The following is a 15,345-nucleotide window of genomic DNA, read 5'->3' on the forward strand; positions in this document are numbered from 1 at the left end:
ATCCCTCCAGCAGCGTGCTCAGACGTCTCACACGCAGCTCGGGGCTTCCCCGCACTAGGCCCAGAGCCAGCACGGCGTTCTGTCCACCGAGCTCTGCGGGCAGAGCCAGGTGGGCCCCGCGTCTCTGTGCGGGAGAGCCCGAGGCACCCGCCACCCTGTCCTGTCCTGGCAGCACTGCTGCTCGCTTCCTCTTTCCCCGCTACCTCTTGTCCAAATCCTCGTCCTCAGCAGTTGACAGATGCACACATTTGGCTTGCTAGCTGTGTTTTTCTGCTGAACATTAGCTCCGTAACTGTTACACTTTTCTTCAAGAATCCCCTTGGATCCTCTCAGCGCACTTTAGGAAACGCCTTCGGTTTTTGTAGGTGGAGAATTGTTGCGATTCACTGTGTCTGGGTTTCCTCGTGCGGGTGGTGCCCCTTCTCGTGCGCTCTCGTGGCTGGTGGGGGCCGGTCCTGGGCCTGGACCGCGGCCCTGGCTGACGCCAGGTGTGGTTTGGTTGCACTTCCCTGTTAGGTATGGAGGAGAAGGGTGACCCGAGTGGTGAGGACGCGCCCAAGGCCATCAAGCCCACCAGCAAAGAGTTCAGGAAGACATGGGGGTTCCGGAGGACCACCATCGCCAAGCGCGAGGGCGCCGGGGATGCGGAGGTGGATGCCCTGGAGCCGCTGCCCCGGCAGCAGCAGAGCCCGTCGCTGCGTCGCAGCGGAAGGCAGCCGAAGCGTACTGAGCGGGTGGAGGAGTTTCTGACCACGGTACGGCGCCGGGGCCGGAGGGGCACCCCCGTGTCCCTAGAGGACTCAGCGGAGCCGGCGTCCTGTCCAGTGACAGATGCGGAGAGTGCCTCCGAGGGGAGCGTGGAGAGCACCTCGGACGGGAAGAGCGCTCCCAGGTCTGGCTCCACGGGTGCGAAGGAACGAACGGCCTCCTCGGCAAAGGCCAGAAGGGGTGGTGACGAGGATGACACCTCCGATAGCGACAGTGACGGGTTGACTTTGAAAGAACTCCAGAATCGCCTGCGGAGAAAGCGCGAGCAGGAGCCCACCGACAGGCCCCCAAGAGGCATCCAGAACCGCCTGAGGAAGAAGCATCGGGAGGAGGACCCGGTGGAGACCATGGACGTTGAGGCAGGCGATGCGATGGAGGGTTCGCGGCCCGTCCCGCAGGAGCCGGAGGCCGACCTGGGGGCTGCATCCCAGGCGGCGAAAATGGACAGAGAGAGCCAGCTGGAAGGGAGGGCGGCCCCAGGGGGGAATGCAGAGGAACCCGGAGACGCAGTCCGACACAAGCCCGAATGTGAGGTGTACGACCCCAATGCCCTGTACTGCCTGTGCCGCCAGCCTCACAACAACAGGTGGGTCGTGGGAGGATGGAGAGGCCGCCCAGGCTTCCGGGGGGGGTCTGAGCTGTGGAAAGGGCCAGGGAGGGTTTTCCATTCGTCTTAGTTTAGAGTCCCAGGGTGGCCTGAATGAGGGACTTGTTCTCTTGGGAAAGACGAACAAGTCATTGTCAAAAAACAAAAACAAACACGGCATGGGTGGGCACTGCCAAGAGCCACACCCTCCACCAAGGTGGGGGCTGGCGTGGGACATTGGCTGCCTCGGTCCCACCAGCCACGGACAAGGCGGCCTGGACCAGAGGGGATCTGCTGTCCCAGAGAGCTCGCTGGGTGACGCTGCTCCAGACCGGCTGCGACTGGGCTGTGGTGTGGACACTGGGGCAGCTCATGGAGGCGGGGGCGGGGTAAAGGCGTGGCTGCCCTTCTGTGGACAAGAACTGTGGTGTCCAGGGCAGAGTGCTCCCCTCAGAGAAAAGGTGAAGCAAATCTGATTGAATGTTAGTAAAATTGAGAAGGGCACGTGGATGCTGTTTATTCTGTTCTCTCCACATTTCTGTAATATTTTTTTTTTCATAATAGAATGTTGAAATTTGACTTGTGTTTAAAATTGAGTTGGTCTCTCACTTTCCATTCCTAATACTACTAATAATCCATTCCTTATTTTATCATTCCAGGTTTATGATTTGCTGTGACCGATGTGAAGAATGGTTTCATGGCGACTGTGTGGGCATTTCTGAGGCTCGAGGGAGGCTCTTGGAAAGGAACGGGGAGGATTACATCTGCCCAAACTGCACCATCCTGCAAGTGCAGGACGAGCCCAGCTCCGAGACCACAGGCACGCAGGACTCGAGGTTGAGACCTGCAGATGCCGACGGCACGGACTGTACAAGTATAGGAACTGTGGAGCAGAAATCGAGTGAAGACCAAGGAATTAAGGGTAGAATTGAGAAAGCTGCAAACCCAAGTGGCAAGAAAAAACTCAAGATATTCCAGCCCGTAAGTACCTGTCTCCCGAGGTGAGCGGTAGAGGTGACCGTGGAGCTCTCAACTGCTGTTGGCAGAAACATCAGGACAGAAGCGTTTGTCTCCTGAGATAAGTTAGCTTTTCCCAGGAGTGGCATTGGGCGCGGGGCTGAGCTCTGCGAGCTCCCAGGTCCATGCACCTGCTCAAGGCTGGCAGGCCTATCTGTTCTTTCTCTATGTTTGTTAATCATATCTATCTCCTATTTTGTTATTACTGACTTAACATTTTCCATAAGTGGACTCACTTTTTTAAGTCTTCCCTTAAATTTTTTCATGAATGGATCCTGAGTTTGAAGTACATATGTGAACAAACAAAATTATTTTTGAGTCACGGGGGCACGTGTGCACCTATATTACCCGTCACCGCCTTAAGAGAACCAGTGGTCTTGTCCCTGCCTCGCAGCAAGATGCCAAGGCCAGCGGTAGTGACCGCACGGCTCCCCAGGCTGACAAGACAGCTGCGGCTAGCATGCCTTCTGTTATGGTGTTCTCCCACTCACCGGTGCTTGTGCAGCTCTATTTTCTCCTTTCCCAGCTCTGATCACTCGTGTCTCCTGCCCAGGGGGCCGTGATTCTTTGTCATGGTTTCCGTGCATCTTGAGAGCTGTCTCAGGCGCTCATGATCGTCCTACTCAGAGCATGTTTTCACCCCAGGCCTTCCTTGAATTGGGGGCCCATGCAGCCCACAGCCCATTCTCTAGCCAGTGTTGGGCATGCAGACGACTTTGCGGTGGCCGTGTCCTAGCTCCCCGCCGTCTCCCCCTTGCACTGAGGTAGCCTCGAGGGCTGGACCGTTTACATTTTACCTGTCATGGGCGTATGAGGAGGCATCGAGTGGAAGTATGATGATAACTGGTAAGGAAGAAGAATGAATGGAAATGGAAGTCAATAGGAAATGTCCTGTGATTGCTGATGTGTTTGAGACTACACATAAACTTAAGTATTTCTCTGAGTAAAAGTTGGATTTTATGAAGGAAAAACAATTGGTGCATAATTTGAGATTTAAGATTTTGCTCCAGTACATTTGAGGAGTATGTTCATGTATGTTATTAGTCTCGACCATCAAAACATGCTCTAGTGATAATGGACAGCTGTGTTCAGCCCTTGTAGTGAACCAGGTTCCTACTGCACGGCAGGCAGCCACAGACTTGTTCAGCAGCTTGAACAACACACATTTATTAGCTCAGAAATCCAGGCCTGGCTTAGCTGGGCCCCCTCTGCTCTGGGTCTTACAAGACTGCCCTCCAGGTGTCGGTGGGGGCTGAGGTATCAGAGGCTCGGCTGGGGAGAAAGATCCACTTCCAAAAGCTCTGACTTGATTTAGCATGAAAAATATGTCCCGGGCAATTTTTGTGGCCTGGTAATACCAAAATCATCTGTTGTTTCTGAGACCCACGTTTAATTGGGTGTCCTGGGTGTCGTCTCACAACCTTGCCCGCCGAGCCTAGGCATGGGCGCCCTCTCAGCAGAGCCAGCAGTGGAATCTCTATCTTCTGGAGGCTCAGTTCCTCTTTGAAGGGTTTTCAGTTGATGAAGTTGGACCCTTTGGACTAACTCAGAATCCTCTCACTTGGGATCTTAATTCGTTGGTAAAATCCCTGCCCATTTGCCCGATAAGGGAACCTACTTGTGGTGTGAAATCCCATTGTGTTCAGAAGTGCGCAGCGTGAGTGCCGGGGTCCGCTTACAGTTCTGCCTTTCTGCGTGGCCTGCAGGGCAGTTAAGAACTTGAGGGCCTTACTCAGGGGAGGTAGAGTTGTGTGTTTTGAATAAACAAAGGTACATTTTTATTCATAATTTTTCATACACGATTAAAAGCAGTCATCTCGGTACCATAAATAGTTATGTTACAAAGTGCCATACCCACCGAAGTGGGTGAGTACACTGAAGCCACGTCTGATCCTGCAGGTCGTAGAGGCACCTGGTGCCGCCAGATGCATTGGCCCCGGGTGCTCGAGCGTGGCACAGCCCGACTCTGTCTACTGCAGCAGCGAGTGTATCCTGAAACACGCCGCGGCCACCATGCGCTTCCTGAGCGCAGGGAAAGAGCAGAAACCAAAACCTAAAGAGAAACCCAAGACAAAGCCGGAAAAAATCATTCTTCAGAAATGTAGCGTTCAGGTAAGTTGACTGAGACCAACCGTTTGTGTAGTTGAAACCAAAAGCGTCTGGAGGTTACAGGCTCGGTGGGTTGATTTGGAGAGTGTCGGGCACACAGGCCCGGACGGGACGCAGGCACCTTCACACTGCCCTCCGCCTTGCCCACCAGTGTTCTCGTCGGAATCACAAATAGGCACGTGTTCTCATGTTTGCCTTCTCCGCCTCCTGCCGAGGGAGTAACTGATAGAAACGTGGGAACCGGCTGCTGCGTGGAATAACTCTCCACCCACACGCCAGCCCCGCTGGGAGGAGAGCAGTCCCTGCTGGACTCTGTGCGGGGACTTGAAGCGCAGGCAGCGAGGTGGCCAGTGGGTTCTGGGCGCACCGCGCTGAGGGCCTGGTGGGGTACAGGGGTGTCGTCTGTACGCCTGTCCTTTCTCTACGTGCTGTTGTGTCTGCAGCTCCTGCCTGTCAGTGCTGCTTGGGCGCGTTCTCACACGGGGCCCCGGCCCACCGTGCTCTCCGCCTTGCTTCACTGCCTGACTCCATGGCCCCTCGGTTATCCTGGCGGCCTAACGCCTCATCAGGATGGTAGGATGACGGGTTATTCTGTCAGGGACCTTCTCATCGCTCGGATGTTGATGCGGGCCTGCTGGATGTGGGGGAGTAGCCAAGCCCTCTGCTGAGCAGATGCAGTGTATTGGGCTTAGGATGGCCCAGGAGCTGATTGAGTCGGGACCCTCAACTGCCGAGTGAAATGAGCAAAGGTTAATTTCTGACCTCGTTAATGATTGGGGCTTTACTGATTATCCAGGCAGGCATTAAAATCTCTTCTGTGCACAAGAGACTGGCTCCAGACAAGAAGGAGAACACAGCGAAGAAGGTGGCCGTGGTGCCTCCAAGGAGTGAGGTCCTCGCTAAGGAGCCGCCCTGTGAGAGCAGCACGCCGTCCTGGGCCAGCGACCACAATTACAATGCAGTAAAGCCAGAAAAGACTGCCGCCCCCTGGCCGCCACTGTTGTATAAATGTATGTATCACCCGGGGGGAGCTCTGGACCCTTCCCGGTCTTTCTGGACGGCCGTGCACTCGGGCCTGTCCAGAGCTAGGAGTTCTAGCCGTGTTTTCTGCTGCACCTGCAGAGGTCAAAGCCCTTGCCCAAGTCCAGGAGGCCTCCTGAGCCCCGTGTGCCCGTCCTTAGTCTGTCGGGACTTCCTGTCCGTGTTTCCAAAAAGCTGTACCAGCCCCGTTGCTGAATGTCTCACCTGACGATTGATGTCTTTAATCGCTTTTCTTTATTATCAGGCTCTGGTAAGTATGTGTAGTATCTTCAGCAGAATCTGACAAGGGGGTGCGTTGCCCGGCACTCAAGGTCCTCCGTCATCCAGGTGTTCACCACAGCGCTGTCACCGCCGTGGGCTCTCCACGCGGGGACCTTGCCACACAGTTTGCTCCCAGCACACGTGACCCTCACCTCTTTGTGTATCGTGGGAACCTATCACTGTTAGCGCCGTAGTGCCGTAGCTGATTTTCAACTGAAGCATGATTTGCAGGAGTTATATTATTTTTGACCGAACCGGAATTTTTTTTATGTCCATTCACATACTACACACAACATAAACACACATGCCAGTCTTGAAGGCTGTTTACCCTGCTTCCTGTGCTTGAAGGTAAGTGAGCACAATGTCCACTCTGAGCAGCACCCAGACCAGGAGTCTTGGCGTGCACCGCTGGGTCATCCCACCCCAGGCTTCAAGTTCAGACAGACCTTTGCAATCCCAGATGAGATCATGCAGCTTGAATCTTTTCTCTTCTTCTTTTCAGCTCATTCTCCAAAATTAAATTTTAGAAATTTAAATTGCTCTGGGGCACATCTTATTCTATGATTAAGGTCATTTTGTGTTCAGTTTTTATTTATGCTATCTTTTATATACTCTTGCAACTTTTTTTAAAAGCACAAGAGGTTAAATGGCCCTAAATTCCAGGATTATAGCCATGTGCTGCTTCCTCCTCTCAGCCGGCTGTTTAGGCCAGTGACCTGAGGGAAGGCCTCGTGGATGTAGTGTGGTTAGAAAACTGCATAACTAGATGGCATTTTGAGAATGTAAATGACCCAAGACCTAAGAAATGGAGTTGCAAGTAAACTGCAAAGCAATACTGTGTGTCTATATGTATATATACATATTTATTTGTTTATTTATTTTTGGATTTTTGGAGTGAGTGGTTAAATACAGAATTAACCAGTTGCTGTATTAAAATGAGTCTCAATACACCTCAGGTTGTTTGAACCAAGAACTTCATGCTGACAACGTGTCGCAAATATCCATCAAATTATAGCGCCTCTACACAGTAGCGCCTCTACAGGGGTTACGAATGGACCTAAATATAAGCATCGCCCAGCTGTGAATGGGTGGGGAGCAGTCATGTTGGAATCCTGTGCTAAATGTTCTCAGTTGGTTATAGGCATGTGACAGAATAAAAGGAAAACCGAGGTGTAGCCACAAGACCCTGGGTGATTGATTTCAATTCAGTTGATTTCCATCTCTGTCGACCAGAATTGGGAGACTGCCCCCAGGCTCCGAGTGTGGAGTCAGATGTAGGGCGCACAGTGAGAAAGGAAAGTTGGCGGGGTTTGGGGGAGGGGTGGGTGCTTACTTACCCCCAGTTCTGACTTCCTGGTGTTTGAGGGAAGATTGGGGTGGAGGGGCGGGGAGGCCGACCGCAAGGAGGTGGTGGCTCTGCTCACAGGCCGGGTTTCTCTTCCCTCTGCCCCATCCCCCTCCCCTGCACATCACCTCCTCACTGAGCACCTTCCCAGCACATTTACGTCTCAGAACTACGTGGATGGACAGCCACAGCTTCTAGCCTGCATAAGGGACATGCTTTTGAGCTAGTTGCTTCTGATCATTTTCTGTTATCCCAGAAATGTCATCTTCCCAAAAGATGATTGGGAGGAGTGTAAAAGGTCGCTGGTAAACACCCGACTTCAGCCTCGGTGAGTAGCAGCTGCCTCTTCCCCAAACCATTACTTGACGGTGGCAGTGGCTGTGGACCTTCCCCGGGGCCCCACACACAGGCACAATGGGAGATGGCCCCTCGCACACACTCAGCAGAACCCTGCATCCCCAACAGGGCCCCCACCCGCCTCCCTGGCTGCAGCGCGTGATATTTTTCTGGGTGCGGGCGATGCTGGGACAGCTCTTAGGAGGGGGCGTTTTCCATGTTGACCTGAATTCAGGTCAAGTCTTGGGTAGATCCTTGGGCAGCCAGTGTGCGGCCCCTGGAGGTACTCTGCCCTCCACCCCACTTCTCCCAGGCCATTGGCACTGGCCTTGGGTTGTGGGTTCAGGGCAGCCCTTCATGAGCATCATGGGCAAGACCTTGCTACACAGAGGCTCTGACCTTCTCTCGTGGGACAGTCAGTAGATCTTCAGGTCCTCAGGGTGATGGGATTAACACGCACTTGTTCTCTGATGAGTTTTTTTTGTTTGTTTTTCAGAGTTTCTGAAAACAAAAACAGTGTAACTTACGGAAACAGTTGCCATTTTATTTCCCCCCAGGTCCCTGTGTCTCGTAGTCCTCCTCATGGTTGCTCTTCATTTCTTCTTCATCGCCTCTCGTTACTGTCCAGGCACAGGCACGAAGAGGGCTGAAGATGTTCTTCTAAAGTGGCCCTGGTTGGTTAGGGTTTGGAAGTGGAATTGTGATAGGCATAGGCACATGTCCCCATGTTTGGGGCTCCCTAAATGGCTCCGAGAGGACTTAAAACTCCGGGGACCTGAACAAATTTTGACTGGAAAATCAGATTTCTGCAGTTTCATGTAGCTTTGAGAATTGAAATGGGGACCCCTGGCAGAACCTGTGCACCCAGGTCCAGTGATGTGTTAGCATCCTGCCCCGATGCCAGCGCTGCCCCGTCGTCCCCGAGTGCCACATGTCCGGTCCCTGTGCTGTGGCGAAGTGGATCTGGGGGCGTGGATTTCACAGGGATTGGTGGTGTGAGTTCTGGGAGCACGCTTCACAGGTAGTAAGAGAAGACAAGTCCCCATGGTGACATAGATGGGGGGGTGCCTGGGACCAAGGGGTGTTTGGTAGGAATGGAACGGTGGGAGAGGCATGTTTTAACAGCTGCACGAGCTGTTTGTCTCTTCCAGATCTTCAGTGGCAAAAAAATGTGGGTGGGGACAAAGCAGCCTTGTACATCTCACCAGTTTCCTCCCCCCATTTGGAGAGAGAACCAAAACTTGTCCTGATAAGGATTTACCTTGACAGCTGTTTTTAAAGTTATCCAAATAGCTGGAATTTTCTTGGTCATTGGCATTCTCTCGTATTTTTAAGTGTTTTAGTTTTTACAGGTTTTTTTTTTTTTTTTTTTAAATAGCCAACTGTTCAGAAAATTAGTGCAGGGAAGGTTTCGCATGTACATGTACTTTTTCTGACAGAGACCCTCAGATGTATCCTGGCTGCCCCCCTTAGCTCATGTGCTTTAGCGGGGGAGCGGGGTAGAAGTTTCTAGCAGGATTGATCCTGCTCACCTCACCTGCCCTTTGGCCTTTGTGTGGCCTCTGGGGCTCTGCATCTCCTGTGGCACTGTTCACAGACGGTCCCGCGGCAGAGTCCCTTAGGTGGCATCGAGTCCCAAGGGATCTTTCTGAAGCTGCAGCTGTACGCCCTCCCACACGGTGTAGGAGTCTCAGGTATACTGGAAGCTGTAAAGTAATGTTTTTGATTTTTTGCGTATTGCACATCACCGTGCACCTAGTCATAGTCTAACCTTCTGAAAGTTAAAGAAGTAAACCTGGAAGATCGATAAGAAGGGTTTCCACTTTGATTTCTGTCAACGAAGGTCGGGGCGTTGCCGTGCACCTGGAGGCGTCAGCAAGACGAGCACAAAGGTAACGGCCGCTTAACCCGCAGGGGTCAGCAGGTGCCGCGGGCTATGTGCCCCAGAGTCTTAACACACCCTCGGCCCCATCATGCTGCTTGAAGTAGCAGATGATGCAGGCACAGATAACGGTTAAAGTTGAACCTTGTCAAAGTGGTGAAAGTGCCTGTTGGCGGGTTTTGGAGGTGAGGGAAAGCAGCAACTCTACTTCCAGCTGAGTGTCAGGTCTGGCGGCCCGTCCCCGCCAGTCCAGTTGGCGTAGACAGGAGAGTGGAACGCCTGCCTCACACAGCCTCGGCCCCGTTTCCTTCTCGTGGTTCATGCTGAGGGATGATGTGACCATTTTTTTCATATATTACCAGTCCAACATGAATTGGGTTTTGGTTTTCAAAATCTGTGCAACTCTGAAAACAAGGAAGGGTCCATTTGCCTCCGGAGGTGTACTTGGTTTTTTGCAAGCTTGTTACGGCCAGTTCTGTGCACCTCTCTTGAGGTGTAAGTCGCTCAAATACTGCACATCAGTAAGAAAAAAGTCAATCTGGACAAGCTTTGTGTAGCCCCAGATCACGGCAGTTTGGCTGTGGACCCACATACGGACCCCTAGCAATGGAGGGCAGCTGGCGTGAGGGCCCCAGAGATGGAGATCAGGCCTCCCAAGTCTTCGGTGGCGATTCTCTCTGTTTCTGTGTAAGCATAACTTCTACAGGAATAATTAACTGCAAAATATTTAAGCAAAGGCACAAAAGTAAAATGGTTCTCTCTTGCTACTTGAATTTTCACACTAGGAAAAGTCTTGACAGCCAAGAAACAAAGTTGAAATGAGAAACGTCCTCGTACACGTGTCAGGCTGAGCTGAAAATAGAGCTGATGTCACAGTGAGCAGAGTCCACTCCCCCCAACCCTTGCCGCTGGTCCACTGTGTCCTCTGAGCCCTGGCTGGTCCCGTTACGTTACCCGGGCCTTGTGGCGGTAGCTGCCTCGGCCTCACCACTGAGCCTGGGTGGATCTGGGGCCCTGTGGGAATGGGGGGGAGGGGACGCTCCGACCTGCACCACGTGGGCTTGCTTGGCGCCTGGTCACATCAGAAGCTCTTTGATTCCTTTGGCATTTACAGCCAATCATTCTGAGTAGTGTCTCCCCCCCTACCCCCCACCGTGTCAGTGTGACTGAAAGCCTCATATCTGGGGATTTTTAGGATAAATTGGCACCTCTTTGGGGCAGGACAAAAGGTATAAAGCAGTGACCGTCCCTCAGGGTTTCTCACGGGTCCCTGTGAGGGGCCACCCCGGCAACGGCTGTCACTGAGCTGTGACTGGGCAGGGGCCGCGCGATGCTGTGCTGTGCGGTGCGACTCGGCTCCTGCCCAGCGCTGGTTCCTCGTCCTGCTGCACAGCACTGGCTGCTCGGAGTAACACAGCTTCCACTCCCGTTTCCTCCTGTCCCCACCAAGGCTCACCAGTGCCACCCAGTGGCCAGCGATGCCATAGCACCACGGCCCACCTTGGGTGGCAAGGCCCTCAGTTTCATGCTTATTGGGAAGTTAGCCAATTAGATGGTTGCTGGTCCCTGAGCGCACCGGCCTGCCTGGTTCCTACCGGGCTTCACCACAAACAACTCGTTTCCAGTATAAACCAATGGCCAGACCCAGCAGAAACGACGTCATCTGGGGCGGTGGCCTGGCCACCGGCCAGCCTTTCCTCCTGTATCTGCTCCCCGAGACAGCACCTGGCCTGGAACTTGGGCCACTCTTTTCCCCATAGGCAGCCCCCGGGATGGCCCAGACTGGGTGTACACTCCCAGGAGGCCGTCTCTGTCCGGCACTTGGGCAGGTGGTCACCCTGCCTCGAGCTGGCAGCACTGGGGGCCTCCGACTGCTGGAGCCGCTCTGCCGTGGTGGGTGGGCTGCTGTCCTCGAACTGGTGCTTCGTGGTCGGTCGGTTACGCCTGCTCTTCTGTGATTGTATACACGTAATACAGTTAAAAGGGAATTTGGATGAAGAACTTGCAAATCTGATTTTAGCCCTACTCAGGAGTAATGCTTCTGTCGCTGTCGGACACTTGGGCGCTACACGGTGTCACTGCCATTCCAGCAGCAGCTAACCCGCATCCAGCTGACGGTGGGACCAGAGGCGACTGTTTCCTGTTCTGAGCATTTTTCCTCAAAGTAGAAGAGGGATAGAGCCAACTTGCTGTCGGGGTCCACCAGTTTCCACACTTTACCAACTTTTTATTTATGTAATTATACTTACATACGCTCTGAGACGCAGGTGAGGGATAATGAAAGTTGACTTTTAAAAGCCAGAAGCAGCTAATTTTATAGACGAGCAGCACAGTGGTTAAGGAAAACCATCCCCTGCTTTTTAAATAGATTACGTTCATTTACCGTTACCACTCTTGGATAGCAGGTCACTTTAATCCCCTGTACTGTGAATGTCCTAAAAATAAGCTCCTGGCTTCTGTTTTCCCTGAATGAGACAAAACACCGGTTAGACCAGTAGAAGCGTTGATCTTACGGAGTGAATGTGTTCGAAGTCAACAGGAATTGTCACTTGAAACAGTGTAAATGTCACATGATAAGATTTGTTTGGGGCCCCATCATGGGTGCCTCATTGAGAATTCTGGAAGCACCTTAGGCCAGCTTTTTAGAGTTGCTTAAAAGTGTGCTACTAAAGTAATCTCGGCAAAGTTTGTTTAAAGTCAGTGACCGAGCTGGTTTTAGGACGTGATTTTAATCCTGACGGGTTTGTTCCTTCATCCCCTGCTGGCAGTCACAGCTGGCACCGCGTCCTGCTCCACTCCACTCTCGTTCCTTCCCCCAAGAAGAGGGGCCTCTGTCCATTTCATTTAACTTAAGCTCTAGCAGTCCCCCCACCCTCCAGCCCAGATTAGGTGCTGTGGACCCTGTTAGCAGAGGCTGAGCTGGTAAAGATAAGTTTCCATGTACTGAGGTATGGTAGCGCCTTAGGAATATGGATTTGAGCTGATGAATAATATACGTAGAAACGTAGTTCTTAGTTCCTATGACGTCCCCAGTTCCTACTTTGTTAGACAGCTGTGACTTGCTGACGGGACACGGGTGACAGCCAGCAGGGTGGATGTAGAGCACAAGCGTGCTGCTCAGCGGGGAGCGGGTGGTCTTGGGAAAGCCTGGGCAGCATAGCCCGGGGGTGCCGGCACACGTGGGGCCAGTGATTGGGACACCGTGGACAAGGGGACATAAGGTCGAGGGGGGTGCTCTGTGAGATGAAAATAGGAGATTTGCAGTCAGGGTTGTTGCTTGATGACAATGAAGTACTCCTAACACGGTTCTAAGTCTTGGATGTGTGTAGCGCTGTGGCAAACTTTGTAAAATTAAGTAATTTCACCTGTACTGTGAAATGGAAAAATCTTGCGGTGCCTGGGCTTTTAACACCTGCGGCTGAACTGGCCTGACCAGTGCTGGAGGAAGGCAGTCCTGAGGGCAGCGCTCTGGCCCTTCGCCAGGATGGTCACGCAGGGTGTAGGCTGTGAACGCCTTGGGGGCTCTTGTGGGGTCAGGCCTTATTTGTAGACAGGGTCTCACCTCTGTCCCCGGTCTTCAGATTTTCTCCCTGCTTCACTAGGACAGTTGCAAGAAGCACCTGCAGCTGACTGGCATTGGTGGGTCTTCAACCCCTGCGTAAAATCGGAAGGCTGCTAGAGCATCTCGAAGTCTCCCGTTTAGCATCTGTGGGCTCATTGCGCTGTGGGTAGTTTGAGAAAAGCCTGCGCCTGGGGAGGCGGCTTCTCCGTCGGTCCTGTGTGACGTGGCCCTAGGTGGTGTCCCTGTGCTCTCCTGGCTTGCTCCCTGGACCTGCCTGCCCCCCCCCCCCACGCACACACACCGTTCTGCCCTGGGTCCCAGAGGTTCTGGACGGTGGGCCTGAGCGGGGCCATCTGGGAACACGCCCCTGCTCTCCGTCACGGCTGCCCATGTACGTCTGCTGGGCCGCACGCCCCTAAGACCGAGAGACTGGTCTTAGGATGAACCTCTTTGCTTGCCTCTGACTGTAATTCTGATGGTCTGATACAGGATTAAGTGGAATCAATCCATGCGAAGTACTGGCATAAAGATTCTCATTTTAGCTTTCGGCTGTAATCCTTGTTTGCATTAAAAGTGCTAACCTACTGTCTTACCCCATAGCGAGCTGCAGCTAGAGGGGTGTGAATGGGAACGTGAATGACAGCAGGTGGCGTTCCTGCCAGCCAGCTCCTAGTGTAAAAGTAATTGGTCTCCCCCCACGTTGCAGTTTTCTGCCAACATTCTATAGATTTATTAACCATGTCCAGTTGACTTTTGTCCAAGAGGACGATGAACACCTGTGAGCCCCTAACCCCAGGGTGGACTCTTGCTAGTCCTTCCAGCGCCCCAAGGGCCCCCGATGTGGGGCTTGGATATGCATTCGGAGAGAATGTGTCTGATCCACCCTGGAAAGAGTTTCTAAGCTCCTGTTCACCAAACACTGCACTGGGACTCTCCACGCGAGTGGTCTTCGAAATCTATGCCTTCTCTTGATACAGCGAAATTGGCCCTTCGAGTTCCAAGCTAGGCTAACGGTTTAAATCAAGCCTTTGATAGCTTACTGGTTTATCGGTTGAAGTAAAAGTTTTAATAATAAAGCATTTCTTTCTGAAACAAAGTATATTCACTATTATAAATGTCGCTGGTAGCCCTTTTTACACTCCTTTTCTGAATTTAACAGTTACTTTAAAAATCCTATTTAAATCTGTCTCACAGTGATGCCTGGTTATTAGCTTTGCTGGTTTCGGGTGCACATGCTGTGTGGGGTCCCCTGCACCCCTGCCTCACTAAGCGGCCCCTCTCTTTTCAGCCGTGAAGGAGGACAGACGCGCGGAGGCCAAGGCAGCGGTGGCGGCGGTACCGAAGAAGGTGGCTCCTCCAGGCTCCTCGGGGGGCAGCAAGCAACCCTCGCCCAGAAGTCTCCTTCCAAAGAAGTCCCCTCCTTTTGCAAATGCAGCAGCAGCCAAACCGGCCATCAAAAAGTCGCCACCGGGGTTCAAGGGCACCATCCCCAAGAGGCCGTGGCTCTCGGCTGCCCCCTCCCCCTCGGGCAGCGCTCCCTCGGCCAAGCAGGCAAGGCTGGCACCTGTTGCTGCCACGTCTGCTTCCAGAAAGTTCCCCAGCTCCGCTGCTTCGGTGGGCGCCATCAGGAAGCCTGGGGCCACCTTGGCTCCCCCGGCCGCTCCAGCCCCGGGACGCCTGGGCCCCGCGGGCCCCGCCTCGTCACAGCCAAATTCTCAGATTCGGCAAAACATACGACGCTCCTTGAAGGAGATCTTGTGGAAAAGGTGGGCTGTTCCACTTTGTTTCTTATCTGTTAAAGTGGAACGTTTTCCCCGTAAAGGGTGGTGGTTTCACGATGGCCCCGCTGTTTAAGAAAAATGTCACATGTGGGACTTCCCTGGCGGTCCAGTGGTTAAGACTCCACGCTTCCACCGCAGGGGGCGCCGGGGTCCCATCCCTGGTTGGGGAGCTGAGATCCCACATGGCATGGTAAGTGCAGCAGTTACCGTGGGTCTTTTTTCACTCCATCTAGAGTCACTGACAGTGATGACTTAATCATGACAGAAAATGAAGTAGGAAAAATTGCACTGCACATCGAGAAGGAGATGTTTAACTTGTTCCGAGTCACAGACAATCGGTACAAGAGCAAGTACCGCAGCCTCATGTTCAACCTCAAGGACCCCAAGAACCAGGTGCGTGTCCGACCGTCAGGAGTGGGGGCAGTCCTGGGCAGGTGCTGCCCAGGCCTGGGTTAGGGCACTGGGTCCCCCTGCGGCTGTGGGTGAGTGGCACGCTGTTCCCGTGGGGCCAGGCGCTCGCCTGCTGAGGTGCTTGCCACTTGCGCGCCTGTGTGCCTGCGGGGCCCACACTGTCTGGATCGGCCTCTTGACCTCTTACCTGTGTTTAGAAGCAGGGCACATACTCTTGACTTTCCATTTCGCGTGTTAACCCCCTGG

General features: G+C 53.2%; 1 protein-coding gene across 3 annotated transcripts in view; it reads left to right on the forward strand.

Moving 5' to 3' along the window:
* The window catches only part of DIDO1 (death inducer-obliterator 1), a 51,224-nt gene that overhangs the window by 19,897 nt on the left and 15,982 nt on the right, over positions 1-15,345 (forward strand). For all 3 annotated transcript variants that reach the window (XM_082643516.1, XM_082643517.1, XM_082643515.1), the window contains exons 4-9: positions 517-1,354; positions 2,014-2,335; positions 4,271-4,483; positions 5,277-5,490; positions 14,196-14,673; positions 14,922-15,081. In XM_082643516.1, the coding sequence (XP_082499642.1) occupies positions 519-1,354; positions 2,014-2,335; positions 4,271-4,483; positions 5,277-5,490; positions 14,196-14,673; positions 14,922-15,081 (2,223 nt within the window). In that variant the 5' untranslated portion in view covers positions 517-518. The remainder of the gene's footprint in view (positions 1-516; positions 1,355-2,013; positions 2,336-4,270; positions 4,484-5,276; positions 5,491-14,195; positions 14,674-14,921; positions 15,082-15,345) is intronic.

The sequence above is a fragment of the Mesoplodon mirus genome, assembly GCF_964341445.2.
Source record: "Mesoplodon mirus genome assembly, chromosome: 15".
Lineage (NCBI taxonomy): Eukaryota > Metazoa > Chordata > Mammalia > Artiodactyla > Ziphiidae > Mesoplodon > Mesoplodon mirus.